Source organism: Urocitellus parryii, chromosome 6 (assembly GCF_045843805.1).
Source record: "Urocitellus parryii isolate mUroPar1 chromosome 6, mUroPar1.hap1, whole genome shotgun sequence".
NCBI classification, from domain to species: Eukaryota; Metazoa; Chordata; class Mammalia; order Rodentia; family Sciuridae; genus Urocitellus; species Urocitellus parryii.
The window spans coordinates 9,629,772-9,645,956 of NC_135536.1; the positions used below are offsets into that span (position 1 = coordinate 9,629,772).

Below are 16,185 nucleotides of genomic sequence, written 5' to 3' on the forward strand. Positions count from 1 at the left end.
ATATCCCCTTGCATTTTCTTATAGAAGATTTGCAGATTTAGCTTTGACATTAGTGTTTGGCCCAACTACATACAAACTAATTTTGTACACAGTGTGAGTTAGGGGATCAGGGTTCATTTTTTTTCCTTATAAAGATACTCAATTGTTTGAGCACTATGTGTTAATTAAGCTGCATTGGTAACTTTGCCAAAAGTCAATTGGCCTATTAGGTATGAATTTATTTCTGGATTTTCTGTTCTATTACACTGATATCCTTGTCACTCTTTACACCAAAACCACGTTTTTTTTTTTTTTTTTTTTTCATTGTAGCTTTACAGTGAGTATTAAAATTAAGTGGCTTTGGGCCCTCAGAATTTATTCTTTTAAAAAACTGCTTTGGCTATTATTGGTCCTTGGGGTTTCCATATGCATTTCAGAATCAGCTTCAGACCCAAAAGACAGCTGAGATTTCATAGGAATTTTGTTAAATGCATGGTTCAAACTCAGAGAAAACTGTAATTTTTATAATATTAAGTCTTGGATCCATGGAATATGGAATATTATCCATATATTCAGATCTTTTAGAATATTTCTTTGCAAATATCTTTAGTTTTCATGCACAAGTCTTGTATATGTTATTCAAATCTAAATTGCTTCATATACTTTTTTTGCATTAGTGTCTGGCTCCATTTTGAGGAAATTTTGAGGAAAAGCATTTGGTTTTTGATCATTAGGTATAACATTAGCTATAGTTTTTCTTTTTAGACCGTCTCTAGCATGTATAAACCATCTAACTATGAGAAAGTCCCCTTGTATTTCTAGTTTGCTAAGACATTCTTAAAAACCATGAATGGGTACTAGATTTTGTCAAATGCTTTTTCCACATCTATTACGATGATTTCATGCTTTTCTTCCTTCATTTGGTTAATACGGCGAACTATGCTGATTTCCAATTGTTAAATCAACCTTGCATTTCTGAGCTAGACCTCACTTTGTCATAGTTTATTATTTCTTTTTACGCATTTGCTAATTTTAACATGACTTGCATCTGTGTCTATTAGGGTTAGATATGAAGCTTTCCCCAAAAGCTCGTGTGTGAGACAATACAAGAAAGTCTAGAGGTGTGACCCTGGGTTAGGAGAGCCTAATCAGTAACCTAATCGATAGCCCAATGAGTGCATTAATCTACTTGAACGGATTAACTGGGTGGTGATTGTAGGCAGGTAGGGTGTGGCCAAAGGCATGTGACAGGACATGCCTTTGGGATTTATATTTTGTTCCTGGTGAGTGGAGCTCTCTGCTTCCTGATTGTCATGTCCTGAGCTGCTTTCCTCTGTCCCACCCTTCTGCCGTGAGATGTGGAGCTGACCATCTGTGGACTGAGCCCCTGAAACCGTGAGCCCCAAATAAACTTTTCCTCACCTATGTGGTTCTTGTCAGGTCTTTTGGTGTCAGGGATGAAAAAGCTGACTAAATGTTTATAAGAGATACTGATGCTTTTTTTTTTTTTAAAAAAAAGTCTTTATCTGATTTTAGTATCAGGGTGCGTTGGCCTCATATGATGAGCTGGGAGATGTTCCCATTTACTCTGCACAGTTTGGGTATTATTGCTACTGGTGCAGAGATCCGGAACACAGCATGAGCTCTTCTAGCTGCTTCTGCAGAAGTGCAGAAGTTCTGCAGCAAGAGGGATGTGAGTCTTGGCCTGTAGCTGAAGAAGAATGTGGCTAATTCCTGGTGGACCAGCTCCATCCACTCCACTGCTGAGGATCACATGGAATAAAGAGGTTGAAGTCTATCACAAGTTCATCCCATCCGGCCATATTAGCCGCACACATACATTTGCCATTGCAAAATCTACTCCTCTGCTTGTTTTTCTTGTGGATTCAACACAGAGCTTGAATCTCAAATCTCTGAAAGCCTTACTGAGCTGTGTTTTGACACATCTCTCCTCCTAAGTTCCTAATATTTAGTTTTTAAATTAGATGGACCTCGGCCCCCATCCCAAAGTTGCACTCAACTTTGACAGTAAAAGCCTCTTGAAATATGATTGAATCTGAGAAAGTTCCCTAAATTTTTCTAGTTTGCTAAGACATTCCTAAAAATCATGAATGGATACTAGATTTTGTCAAATGCTTGTCTGAATCTTGTATCCTGACCATTATTCATTAGTAGAAAATATTAAACACACATCTGTTTATCTGTTTTTCATCTATTTTTTTAATTACCATGATTAACAGCTGAAGGCGCATACAGCCAGCTCCCCCAATATTATTACCCATAAAGTGACTCACACAGCATCAAGGACCAGAATGACAGAAGTCATGACAAGAAGATGAAGGTTCAGAAACGCTCAGGATTTAGTCCAAGATCAATGGCCAGTAAGTGATAGAGTTGGGGCTTCAATGCTGGTTTTCTGTTTTCAAATCTCATCTTTTTTTTTTTTTTTTTTTTTTTTTTTAAAGAGAGAGTGAGAGAGGAGAGAGAGAGAGAGAGAGAATTTTTTTAATATTTATTTTTTAGTTCTCGGCAGACACAACATCTTTGTTGGTATGTGGTGCTGAGGATCGAACCCGGGCCGCACGCATGCCAGGCGAGCGCGCTACCGCTGAGCCACATCTCCAGCCCTCAAATCTCATCTTGATTTCTGGGTGACCTTCTGGTCTTCAGAAACAGAGGTAGGGTCCTTGGTAGGAGTGAGAGAGGTTTTGCACACATTAATCGCTCACATGCCACAGGCAATGGAATTATCCTTGACTTTTCTGGAGGAAAAGGTGATAGGCATCTTCCCGGGGCCAAGCCGGCATCAAACCAGAGCCCCCGCTTGGAGCTGAGGACACACGACTCTTTCATATGGAGCATCTCAGAACTTCAGAACCCAAAGTCCTATGGCAGAATCTTTAGAACTCGGAACACCAACCTGGACTCTTTAGAACCGGGAACAAAGCTACTAAAGAAAGAAGAGACCAAACACGGTCAGAGAATGGCTGGGATGCAGGGGCTCACGGGATGGCGAGAAGGGAAGGGCGTTAACACCTGAGGGAGGGACTTCTGTGCTGAGGTGGGCTGCCTGGGTTTTGTCCCGAGAAGTACAAAGATGAGTCTCCTTGGGAACTGACAGGGGGTTGGGCATGTCAACTACGTGTGGACTCCAGGAACCCCGGTGACCCCGCTATCCTGGGATGTGCAGGTTGGTGTGGAAGTACCCCGAGGCAGTCTCCCAGGCTGGAGGACCCAAAGTGAGAGGGACAGGGCACACCTCAGCAGCTCTGATTTGTGACTGGTCCATGCTGATGGGTCAGTCATGCCTTTGGCCTTCCACAGCAGAAATGGCCACTCCCTGGTTGAGAGAAAGATGGTAGCTTGGGGCTGAGGGAGAGAGGAAGGAGGGCAGGCCTTGGATCTTTTAGGAGTTAGGGCTGACCCTCCTCTCTGTGATTGTTCTAACTTTGATTCCTTGGGTCCCAGTGAGAGGAGATTAGCAAAATATGCTGTCCTTTGATTGATCACTAATACAATGCTGAAGACCACTCAGCCCATGCCCTGCACCTTCCGGCTCCTGGCTGGGAGGTGGTGGTCTCCATCACCTGAACAGGATGTGGATGGGTACTGTCCAGCTGGTGAGTAGGGGCCATGACAGAGTGGGTCACCCCAGCTTTGACACCAAGTCCCCAGGTCCCTGGTGGGCCACTGACCCAGCAGGCTGTGGGATGACCTGTCATGTCTCCTGGAGATATCCAAACCAGGCCCTTTGATCTCACTCTGGAAGTTTCCCCATCATTCTCTAATAGAAGTAGGAAAAGCAAAGAAGCATAACTCTGAGCCATCTTGGAGGAGAAGATGTGCAGATATTACATGACCTTGTTTCTCACGGCAACAGGCGGCTCATCTTCTGGGAAATGTATGTGCAGTTTTGTGTCATGTTTATGAACAAGAGAAAGTATGAGCAGTCTGTTCATGCCATCTGCTTCCCAGGGGAGGGAAGGTTTGTCATGCCGTGGTGTCAGAGGGACATCCAGCTCACAGGGGACTTTCTGGACGTGTGCCATCAAAGAGTCCTGCCTTCAGGGAGGTGGGGCCTGTGGGGTCTTCCAGGAGAGCTGTGTGTTTAGAGGGGAGGAGAGAGAGGAGAGAGAGGAAGGGGACGGGGCCAGGATAGGGAAGGAAGAGGAGGGAAGAAGAGAGGGAGGAAGAGGAGAGAGACAGCGAGGTACTGACTAGCTGGAGCACTTCCCTCCATTTTGCCCAGCTGTCTGTCACGTGCACAGGGCCACCCCCAGCAGCACCGTGGCTCCTGGGAACTCTCTACATTGTCTCATTTCATTTCATCATGACCTGTGACCTTTCCAGAGATGAGGAGACCCAGGTGGAAAAAGTGACCAGAGAAACCACCAGATGCTGGGGTCTCCGAACCGGGCTCCTGGCCCAGGTGGGCTCCCTGGGATCCATGGCTCCCGATCATTTGCCCAGCAATCCCACTCCAGGGCTGCCAACCAGGGGTCACTTGGGTGTGTGTTGCTAAGGGACATCCCATCTGCCATCCTCGTGGCTTTTTGCATAATGACCCTTGAGACCACTTTAAGCGATCCTGGGGGAGGCAAGGGCAGCACTTGGAATGCTTTAAACAACAGGCTGAATTATGGCAAGACACCGACAAGAGCCTTAAGGTCCCATCGTAAGAGAGCAGGGAAATCTGTGATGGTCCATCTAAAGGGAACCCCAGACAGACCCTGCCACTGAATGGAAGTGTGCCCATAAATGCTCATGACAAAGTGACCTGGGAGCAGTGGTCACAGCCTGAGGCCATGTTGTAAATTACAGGATGGGACCTACTGCTGATGGTGAGGCGTCTGGATGTCCATTCAAGGATGTCACCTTGACTGCCTTTGGACCTAGCACAGAAATATAGAATGCTGTCCACCGTAAAATGACAAGGAACACAGGGACAGTGGAGAAAAGCGTGTTCCTGCCAAAAAGGCAAAGTAATTTAAAAGGTGGAGAATAAACTCGCCAAACAGATCACAAGCCACAGGTCTGTAACTCGCACACCGAGTATGAGAAGTGGCCACTCTAGGTGGCGAGATCTGAGGATGATCTTCTTTTTAAAAGAAGGATTTGTATAGAATTTTCTAAAATTGGAATTCTTTTAAAATTTTCTTTTGGTTCTGGGGATTGAACCCAGGGACACATAACCACTGAGCCACATCCCCAGCCTTAAAAATATATATATTTTACTTAGAAATAGGGTCTCTCTGGGTCTTGCTAAGTTCCTGAAGCTGGTTTTGAACATGAGATCCTCCTGTCTCAGCTTCCCAAGTGGCTGGGATGACAGGCGTGGGCCACTGGACCCATTTTAAAATTATGGTTCTCTTTCACCCGGGATCATGCATGTGTCTTACAGAAAGGCAAGGAAGGACTGAGTTGGTCATCTTCCTCCTTTGTGGTTGCTGTGAGGTGCCCTCTGGCCTCCCTGCAGGAGAGGATGCCCTGAGAGCTGGTGGAGCCAGGTAGAAGGGCCCCAAGGCTGTGCTCCTCAGGGCCTGGGTACCATACTCCTGCCGGCTTAGGATCCTCAAAACTGTTCTGAAATCACAGAAACACAGGCAACAGGACAACCTTGCAGTCCATCAGGAATTATTATTTTTTTAAAGCCACTATGAACCTTGACTTTCAAGCTATATGACTTTGCTCTGTTGATTAAAACAAAAGAAAAAACAATCTTAGGAGAAGGGTGTCTCTGCCCCACCCCTCCCATCCTGTAGAAGCAGTGGGACCCTCAGACCCTGCTCCTCTTCGCAGGGTCCAGATCCCTCATAATGAACTTAACAGTCCTTGGCGTCCTCTCCCCGCCACTGAGCCTCAGGCCACTTGAGGCTCTTTCCCTGAGGATTTAAATGTCGCTTTTTGGCTGCAAAAGTGGAGAACAGGGTACCTGCAACCCAGGTGGGTTGGCTCACCATCCTGGGTTGCACCGTCTACATCAGATAAATGAGAGGAAAATGCCTACAGAATGAGAACTGGGGGCAAACACACGCGACCACGGACCTGCCGCACCTTCTGCAGTACCTTCCCGACAGTACCCCGACGGCCTTCATGTGGCAGCTGGAGCTCTCTGCTCCCTGGGCACTTACCGGGGCCAGGCCAGGTGCTGTTCCTCAGGGGGTTCTGTCACATGGACCTCCCAGAGCCCCTCGAGACACCCCAGGATGGTGAGGTGCCTGTGGACACTCGAATCACAAGAGGCAGAGACAGGACTCAGGATCAGGTGGCTTCTGGCCACAGGACAAGCACCCTGCAGGTCAAGACCACTACATCGTGTTCACGGCTAGCCACATGCCTGACCCCCATTGCAGGGACTCTGGCTTTCTGAGCGGCTTTCCAGGAGTGGCAGTGAGGAGCATCAATTCAGCCTCACTCCCCGGGTCAGCTGGGCTGTGGCAAAGAAGTGGCGGGTTCAGGGGAATCTACTGTGAGACCCATCCAGCCCGCTCTGAGAGAGGTCAAGCCCACAGCTGTGGCCAGCAGGTACTGACACTCTCTCTCTTGTGGGGGTGATCTGCTTCTGCTGTGCCAGCCACGTGGCTTCAGAAAAGCCAATTCACCTTTCAGAGACTTCCTGCATCTTGCAACATGAGAAAAAGTGCACGGGTGTGTTGGGATTGTCTTGTGTCCCACAGGAGAGTCTAAGTGCTGGGAATAGAGCTCTGGTGTCATGTTACCTATGGCCATAGTTGGTCAAGGCCAGCTGGGGCTTGGGTAGATGGTGACAGCTGGTGGCCAGCTAGCCCTGGGCAGCTTCTCTCTCCACCTCCTCACAGGGCTGCAGACATGGGGGCTGTGAGTGCTGTGTTCCTGGTCCCTGCTGGGCTTGGCATGCACTGCCAGGGACTGTGGATCAGGAGCACCTGGAAGGACCACAGGGAGCTGTTTTGAGGATTGCAAAGACAGTTGTTCCCCTCAATAAATTCTGAAATTAGTGTACTTGAAAAAAATCACGGGGGCTTCTGCAGGCCTAACCAAACAAACGTGTTAAAAGAATCACATTCAAGTTTTTGGATTATTTTTTTTAAATAAAATTTAAAATAGGGATAGACAAAGGCACCTGGATGAAAACAAAGGGCACTAAGAGTTGTTTTTTTTCCATTGCACCTTTATTGTTTATCTGTTCACTGTTGGAATTTCACATGGTCTTTCCAGAATCACACACCGGTCAGAGAGCCCCTCTCCCTGACAGCTCTTTTATTTCTCACCACCCTTTTGTCCTGATTTGTGGGACATCCTGCTAGAGCCTGAGGAGCTCCCAGGGGTGGTTTACTTTTACTGGGGAGGGGGAGGGAGGTGTGCAGAGCTGGACCTCAGCAGAAGGATGGGCTTTTGAGTCCTGACCCTCCTGGGACCTCCTCACCTCCACGTCCTCTCTTTTCCAGCCACCTGGCTAAGGAACCAGACGGAAGGCGGTTGGAGTTCTGACTCCACTCCAGCCACGGGATCTTGGGGAGTCTCCCGATCTCTCTTCTACAACATGGGGAAAGACTCCCTCTTTCACGCAGCTACGAGGAGGGTTCCGTGACTTGCATACCAAGTGCCTGCCTGGCACACCGTGTGGCCTCAACACACCTTAGCTTCCCTCCTTCTGGAGGAGAAGAGAAGGTACCTGATCCATTGGTGTCAGGGAACGGTGCTCAGGGGCATTTGCTTTATAAGAGTCTGGTCCCTTGGCAGAGCCCAAGAAATGGTTCTCTATTGGTGGAATTTCAGGAAGGAGGGGAAGACAGGAGGCAGAGACCTCCTTGGCATCATTTAAAGTCAACGAGGCAGACTGGCAGAAAGAACAGGGACCCTCACTTTAAGGCCAGGCACTGCAGGCAGGCAAGGGCTCCACACGGGCAACCGGAAGAGGGCGGATCTGTATCACTCCACCTGCCAGGGAGGAAGTCCTCCACGTAGGTGAAAACCAAGAGCTCCAAGAAACGCAGCAATCTGTTAGGGCCATCACGGAACCCCCTTCTACTGCCCTTGAAAGGCTGCTGTCCCAAGGGTGTCCTCGCAATAGGGAGGGTGTGTGTCATTTGTACCCTGCCAGCTTTAAAGAGGACCAGGACGTCTGTCTAGGGCACCCGATGCTGAGCCCCCACCTCGGCTCTTCCCACCTCTCAGTCCTGGAAACCCAAACCTGATAAACGAATGGTTACGAGGATGAGATAACAACGCGGCCAGTAAGACGCTGGAATGTTCTGTCCAGGAGTCCATCTGCCATTAGAGCCACACTCCTCTTCCTCAACGGTAGTCCTTTGAAATTTCTTTACAGCTCACCGATCACTCAGCCAATGTTCATGCATAATTCTTGGTACAGATAGGGTGCATCTATGGCCTGCATGCCCACGATCATTTTATATCTCCAGTATAACAAAAAGCCGCTCAATGGACACTCTTACAACATGCACCAACAAAGACCATGGTTGGTAGTATGGAAAAATGTCCTCCTGACAAGAGAGAGAGAGGAGAGAGAGAGAGAGAGAGAGAGAGAGAGAGAGAGAGAGAGAGAGAGAGAGAGAAGAGAGAGAGAGAGAGAGAGAACAAGAGTGCAAAGGTAAAAGATTCAACAGGAGACCAGAGGACTAGAATGGATACAGAAAAGAACTTTTGCAGATGAGCGGGTAAAGCGGTTAAAAGCAGGGAAGCACTATCCATCTAGAAGTGCCTCTCCAAATATTTGGTTCATGCTAAAAAATAGAGCACATTTATTAAAAATATATATTTATAAACCTTGATATGAACAGATACACACATCAAGCCAATGAAAAAAAGAAAAATAAGTCATCTCCCAGGTATCAAATAGTTAGACACTTGTGATGAATGGGATGCCTGTCGGAGGACTGCCCGGTGGTCTACTACACTCGACCGCTCAAGGAGACCGGAGGGAACGCTGGTCCAGGGAGATGCTCGGCTGAGCTGCGCCTGCCCCGTTCATCTTTTCCTGCATGGTGTCGTCAGCGATCTGGGATGATCAATTTCTGCACCCATGCGCTCACCACCGGTGCCGAAGGCTGGTCTTCCAAGCCTCCTCCTGGGCCCCCCGCCAAAGACGCTGAGTTCCTTGTGGCGTGAATGAGTTTTGTTGGGTTCATTGTGCTTTAGTGTCTGCTCCTTGCAGCAGGATCGGTTTATTTGTGACCTTTTTATAAAGTTCGAGGGTGCATTGGATGGAGCGGGGTGTGTAGGTCGAGCTTCCTGTCCTCACCACCTCTGGTCACTGACCTGTGGACACACAGGACTCCTGTCTCGAGGCCATCCCGAGGCCCCCAGGGGCTCTGGGCCATTCACAGGGTGGTGTAAATGTACACGAAGATGATGACGATGAGGTTCAGGATGGTCCCAATGATGCCCAGCATCGCCAGGACACTTTCCTCTTTACTCTCTTTTTCTTGGCCTCCTTTGTCCTCGTCATTTCCACCGGTGATTACCATCTTGGTTGCAAATGTCTTTATCTTCCGCGTCAGGCTAACCTGTACGTGGGAAAAGGCAGCACACAGGTTATCATTCCCAGCACCCTCCCTGCGGCTGGGTGGGGTACAGGGTTGGCAAGCTCAGGCTGCGGCGAGACCCCGGGTGGGGTGACAGATGGCACACAGGCTGAGCCCAGCCTGGAGACTGCGCTCTTGGCCACCAAGAGTCAGAGGAACATGGCTTATGGACCTGGGGGCGATGTCCTGAGACTGTGTGACTCTGTGGAGCTTGTTTTCCCATTTCCCTGGACACAGAAAACCAGCAGCTACCCAGCAGTCTCACGGACACTCAGGAGTTTCCCCCACGATGGCGAGAAGGTCACACACTCTCACATGCTGTGTCATACCTGTGGAATGTGCCGTCTTGCATGCTCAGGAAGGGTGCAGAGTGTCACTGTCACCCATTCTGAAACGCTAGCATGATAAGGGCAGGGGCAGGCAGGACCCAGGGAAAGTGATCCACTGGGCCCAGAGAGGCTGTTAGAGGCCCAAGGGCAACACCATATTAAAAAGTACCTTAAGGGATGGGGTGTGGGCACACCGGGGCCCTGGGCTGCATTTCCTCTGACTCTGTATACCCAGGGGCTTTTCATCCTATAGGGCTGGGATGTGGTTAGTTTTATGTGACAACCAGACTGGACCACAGGGTGCCCAGATATGTGGTCAGACATTATTCTCTCTGGGTGTGGTGTGAGGATGTTTCTGGATGAGATTGAGTGGATGGGCTGGGAAAAGCGGACGGCGAAGGTGGACATGCCCCTGAGTAAGAGAATTCCCCTGCCTGGCTCCTTTTAAGCTGGGACATCCGCTTTTTCCTGTCTTTGGACTTGAACTTTTGAATTTCCGTCAGCTCTTCCTGGGTCCTGAGCCTGCAGACCTTCAAACTGGAAGGATCTGGAAGGAACTACACCATTGGCCCTTCTGGGATTCCTGCAGCTGACTCAGCCTGCAGATGTGAGGGCTTGCTGCTCTTCCAAATCACGAGTCAATTGCTTATAACACATGCCCTTCACACAACTGCACACACACATAGGCTCATCCACACACTTAAACACACATATATATCTCCTCCTGGTTCTGTGTCTCTGGAGACTCCTGAGGGTGCAGGGGTGAATGACATCTCAGGGAACATATCCAGGAAGGGTGCAATGCGAGCCTGTGGCTGACAAATGAAGCATCTCAGGCTCCTGCCACTGTGCACACAAACCCTGAGAGGGCTGAACCAGGCCTTGCCCATGGCTCAGGATCTGGAACACTGCCCACGTGGACAGACATCTGTATGGACGCATGCATGCCAAGAAGCCTAGAGGAGCTGTGCAGACGAAGTGCACATTGATGAGTGAGTGAGTGACCCCAAGGCAAGTTTCCCGTCCTTCACAATTTGAGTTTGCTAGACAGGCTCTGAGTGGCTTGCTGTTCTCGCAGGTCAGCTAAGATAAGCCTCTGTTTGGTTCTCTCTCTCTTTTCTTTCCTCCCTTTGAATAGTTTTTGCCGTGCATCATGAACACAGACAAGTGCACAAGTGTGCAGCTTGATACATGAGTTTAGCTCTAGGATCAAGAAATAGAGCTGGTTAGCACCCAGGGGCCTCCCATGCTGCCCCACCCAGTCCCGTATTCACTCTTCTCCTGAAACCATCACACGGCTTCTAACACCATAGGATAGTTTTGCCTGGCTTTGAATTTTATATAAATGGAATTGCATAGTATGTTCCTGACTTCTTTCCCCCAATGCTATTTTGTAAGACTCACCTTCCTGTCTGTGTGGAGCTGCGCCGCACTCCTTCTCCTTTATGAACAGTATTTCACTGTATGGAGACACTCGCCATTCACGTATCTAGTCTACTGTTGATGGGCTTCTAGGATGCCTCAAGTTTGGGGCTACCGAATAATGTTGCTGTGCACATTCTGTGCGCGTCATTCTGTGTGTGTCTCTGGCGAACACATGTATACATTTACCCAAGAGTTTAAGTAAAGATTTTTTGACACAGTGTCCACCCACTCACCCCCCCCCCAGCTCCACTGCTTACACCTCTTGGGTGTTATGGGCTGTACTTGCTTAGTCACTCACCCTCCCCTCCTGGATCTATCCACCTTCTTTTTTGGTGCATTTCAAAGTAAACTGCAGATACTGTTACCCTTCCCTTTAAATACTGCAGCATGCACACTTCAACTAGAGTCTAAAGCACAGAGTTCCTGTTTCTTTTGATGTGAAATTTAAATGTGTGCAATTTTCCATGAGCTTCGTATACCCAGAGGAAGGGCTGGGACATACAGCACACATATGTTTGACTTTAGTGGATACTGCTAAACAATTTGACTTTTTTTTTTTTTTTGGTGGTGTTGGGGATGAACCCAGGGCCTTGTACATGCCAGGCAAGTGCTCTACTACTTAGCTACATCCCCAGCATAGTCAACAGTTTTTCAGTTCAGTGGCACCTGCTTGTGGATAAGTGTGGGACTGATCAATGCTTCCCACCCTTAATTTGGTGACTCTATGGTCCAGACTTTGCACAAAGTCATAAAAAGGTATAAAGTACCCCAGAAGCTGACTCCCTCTTCTGCCTCAAAGGGAAATCTCTCCAAATACCAGTCACCTCTTTATCAGGGTCTCTTGCTTCTTATTTGCTGTCTTAGAAAGACTGAGTCCTGAATGGGGGAGCTTTTGAGTCCCCTCCCCTTTGGTGCTAGCATGGAGCAGGCTCCTGGGAGGCTGTGTTGAATGAGCAGTAGGCACTATAAGGTCTCTGGCATCTCCCCATCTCTGCAGGGCAGGGAATAGATGGCCAAGGTCAGTCTTAAGAGATGCAATTAGTGCTGCCCTTATAACCAAAGACCCATCATGGCAGTCACTCAAGCACAACAAAGTGCCTGTCACAGAGGCTGCTAGGTTTCAAGGCTTAATTTAGCTTCTTCCCTGAATTAACCTGAGATAACTCTGATGCAGGAGGAAGTGGCGGGGATAATCAGGTCAGCTGTGTTTACATTCTGAGTCCTCTGCAGGAGACCAGAGTTCTGGAAGAGGCCTTCTCCAACTCACAGGAGAGCCACAGCCCAGAAGCTGGCTTCTGAGTTGCTCAGGTCATCAGCCTGGCTTTCAGGTGGGGAGTGGCTGAGGGAAGTGGATAGCAACAGACATGTGGGTAAGGCCCAGAGGATGGACCGGGATGGAGGAGACAGGCTGGGAGAGCAGCCTGAAGACCAGGGAGGAAACAGCAACAGAGGGGAAGACAACAAAATCGTTAAACAAAGACCAAAGGCCAGGCAACGTCCGTCGAAAAGCTGACCAGAGTATAGATTCCTTTATTCACACTCTCACTCAACTGTCCCTTCCTGCCAGGGGTTGGGTGGAGGGATGAGTGGGGTGAGTGGGGAATGTCTGCAAAAGGTTTATTTGTTTGTTTTTTTGAGTGAGGAAAGTGTTCTGCACTTATATTTTTTGGTGATGGTTACACAACTCTGTGAATATGCTATGATCAAACTCTACACTTTAAATGGGTGAATTTTTTTTGGCCTGTGAATTACATCTCGATGACGATGATGATTGTTAAAAGATAGCATTTGCAAAGGTATTGGAACTATAAAGTGCCTAGAAATAAATCTAACAAGAATGTGTAAAGTATAAGGGATATTGTAAGATTGTACTGAAAGATATAAAAGTAGACGTACATAAAAAGGAAGATATACCATCTTCATGGAAGGCAAGAGTCAATATCCTAAACACTTTAGTTTTTCCTGAAGTGGTTTATAGATTCATTGTAGTTCCAGTAAAAGTTCCTACAAACTTTTTTTGACAAGTGGCTTCTAAAATGTATTATCAAAGTGCAAGGGATAACAACAGCCAACATATTTACTAAAGAATAAGGTAGGGGGACTTTGTAAGAGAGCAAGAATCCTTATACAAGTCTTAGACAAATAGGCTGAACAATGCAGAACCATGCACACAGGCTGACCTGGACACTGCTGGTCAATGGGGAAACAAGTCCTTTGATTAACATACTGGAGTAATTGAGTGTCAATATAACAAGTCAATGAAGTCAAATCAATATCTCATTAATTCCAGAAGGATTATATACAATTGCAGAAAGAGAAAACTTAAAAACTTTTACAGATGATAGAGATGAATACCTTGGGGGTAGTGAAGGATATTGTAATAATACAAAAAATGGGAGACTACTATCAATTCAATAATACTAAGTTTAATATGTGTATAAACAATATCATAAAAGTGAAGCATTAAGCCATAAACTGGGACATATGCTTATACATACATATATAAAATGGTCTAGAGATAACTGTATGATAGAGATATGTGATATTCTTTTTTTTTTTTTTTTTTTGGTACTGGGAATTGAACTCAGGGGCACTTGATCACTGAGCCACAAGCCCAGCCTTATTTTGTATTTTATTTGGAGACAGGGTCTCAATGAGTTGCTTAGCCCTTCACTATTGCTGAGGCTGGGTTTGAACTTGCGACCCTCCTGACTCAGCCTCCTGAGCCATTGGGATTAAAGATGTAAGCCTCTATACTCGGCTTCCTGGCACTTTTCTAAGGATTAAACAGCCATATAGAAGCTAAACCTCTGGTATATATTCACAATGGAACATTACTCAGCATTAAAAGAGAATAAAATCATGGCATTTGCAGGTAAATGGATGGAGTTGGAGAAGATAATGCTGAGTGAAGTTAGCCAATCCCAAAAAACCAAAGGCTGAATGTTTTCTCTTATATGAGGAGGCTGATTCATAGTGGGGTTGGGAGGGGGAGCATGGGAAGATCAGACGAACTCTAGATAGGGCAAAGGTGTGGGAGGGGATGGGAGGGGGCATGGGGGTAAAAAAGATGGTGGAATGAGATGGATGTCATTGCCTGAAGTACATGTATGAAGACATGCATGGTGTGAATATACTTTGTGTACAACCAGGGAGATGAAAAAATGTGCTCTATATGTGTAATGTGAATTGTGATGCATTCTGCTGTCATATAGAACAAATTAGAATAAAAAATTTTTTAAAAAAGAAGCTAAACCTCACCCATCAGAGAAATGGAAACTAAAAGACAATGAACAACCACCAGAAGGGCAAGAACCTAAACTCAAAAAACCGCAAAACACTGACAAAGGATGATAAAGCAACAGGGCTCTGGGATCCCGGGAGCAGGAGGACCAGCTGGACTGTCACTTGGGAAGCCTGGATGGCATGACCTGGTAAGGCTGAGCACACTCAGTACCTGGTGGCCCAGCCACTGCCTCTAATACACACACTGTGCACACCTGTGGTGAGCACCGCCCTGTGGATGAGCGCTCCTGGGCAGCAGTGACAGCAGGAGCAAACTGCTGGACCCCACACACTGGCCTTCAGTGTTCTGGGTCCACTGTTGCATATTTTCATGCTCGAACGACACAGAGTGGGGAGAAGGCGTGAAGCCCTGGGTGGCAGACACAGGGCTGACGGGGAAAGACGGGCTGCAGACCACAGAAAGGTGCTTCTATTCCTACATAAAGCCACAGTGTGTTGGAGCTGATGAAGCTGCAAAGAAAACAAGAGAAACCCAAAAGAGAAACTCGCAGCTCCCACCGAGTGGATGGGGTGGGGGTGCTCGGGAACCTCGAAGGCACTGGGAGTGTTTCTTAAGCCGGTAGTGAGCACGTGGGTGCTGATTCTCTTGTATTTTTGTAATAGGCTCCTTTTTATCTCTATGATAATTAATAAATCAGTAAATGCATTAATGATTATAACAATCAAATGACTGCTTAATTTATTAATAAAACAAAACTGGCAATAAAAACAAAAAGCTACTTAATAGAAGCAATTTTAAAAACAACAACAGGGTTCTAGGCACTGGCATATTTAGAGTTTTGCTAACTGCCAAAAGAAGCCCTGCATTGTAACCAGGAGGAGGGCCACCCCTCGGCAGAGGCAGAGCGCCCCTTCTGCACCCCTGACGTGCCGAGGTGAAGCCCAAACCTCTGCAAGCTGGTCTCCCAAGAAGCACACTCGGGAGTTTTTAGTGGTTTGCCTAATTACGAGGTTGGTCTTGGGGGAAATAAGAGCACACAGAAGACAGCGCTGGGGGGCAGGGGGGGGCTTGCATGCCCAGGCTGCAGCGTCCTGTGGGCCCCGGGAACCACGGCCATCCATTGGGCTTGCCGGCGCAGAGGGTGCTGTGCCCTCACCGGCCCAGTGCCCGTGCTCTCCTTTGCTATCAGTGTCCCAATTTTCCTCTGGAAAATTACTCTTGCCAATGGATGCCGTCAGTCACAGCACCAAGGACACGGCCCTGGATCCTGCTAAGCTCATCAGGCGTGCCCCAGAGCTCAGTCCTGGGGACGATGACACACGATGGGGAATGGTGAATGCTGATTCATCCTAGCCAGGGTGCCCAGGCACGAGCCCCACTGTCTTTCCCCCTTATGAAAGGTTGTTCACCGCTGCCTTCTGCCCACGAACTACCCCGTAGCCCCACTGTGAAAATAAGGTCCCTGCCTAAGGCAGTTGAGACCCGATGGTTATCAATGTCTGCCACAGGAAACCCAAGGACTTTTACTCCCGCAGAAGGCGTATCCACATTTATTGGTTTGATTCCTCGTTTGATATTTGAAGGAATCATTCATCTCCCTACAAGAAGCTCACTAAGTGCCGACGGAGCCTTCTGGACACTTGTCATCATTCTGGAATCCACCACCTGCCTGAACAGCTCA

General features: G+C 47.7%; 1 protein-coding gene across 1 annotated transcript; it reads right to left on the reverse strand.

Moving 5' to 3' along the window:
• Positions 1-9,299: 9,299 nt before the first annotated feature.
• On the reverse strand, positions 9,300-9,479 carry Tunar (transmembrane neural differentiation associated intracellular calcium regulator). Its single transcript, XM_077799606.1, has one exon. The coding sequence runs from the start codon at positions 9,444-9,446 to the stop codon at positions 9,300-9,302; it is 147 nt and encodes a 48-aa protein (XP_077655732.1). The 5' UTR covers positions 9,447-9,479.
• Between the last annotated feature and the right edge of the window lie 6,706 nt (positions 9,480-16,185).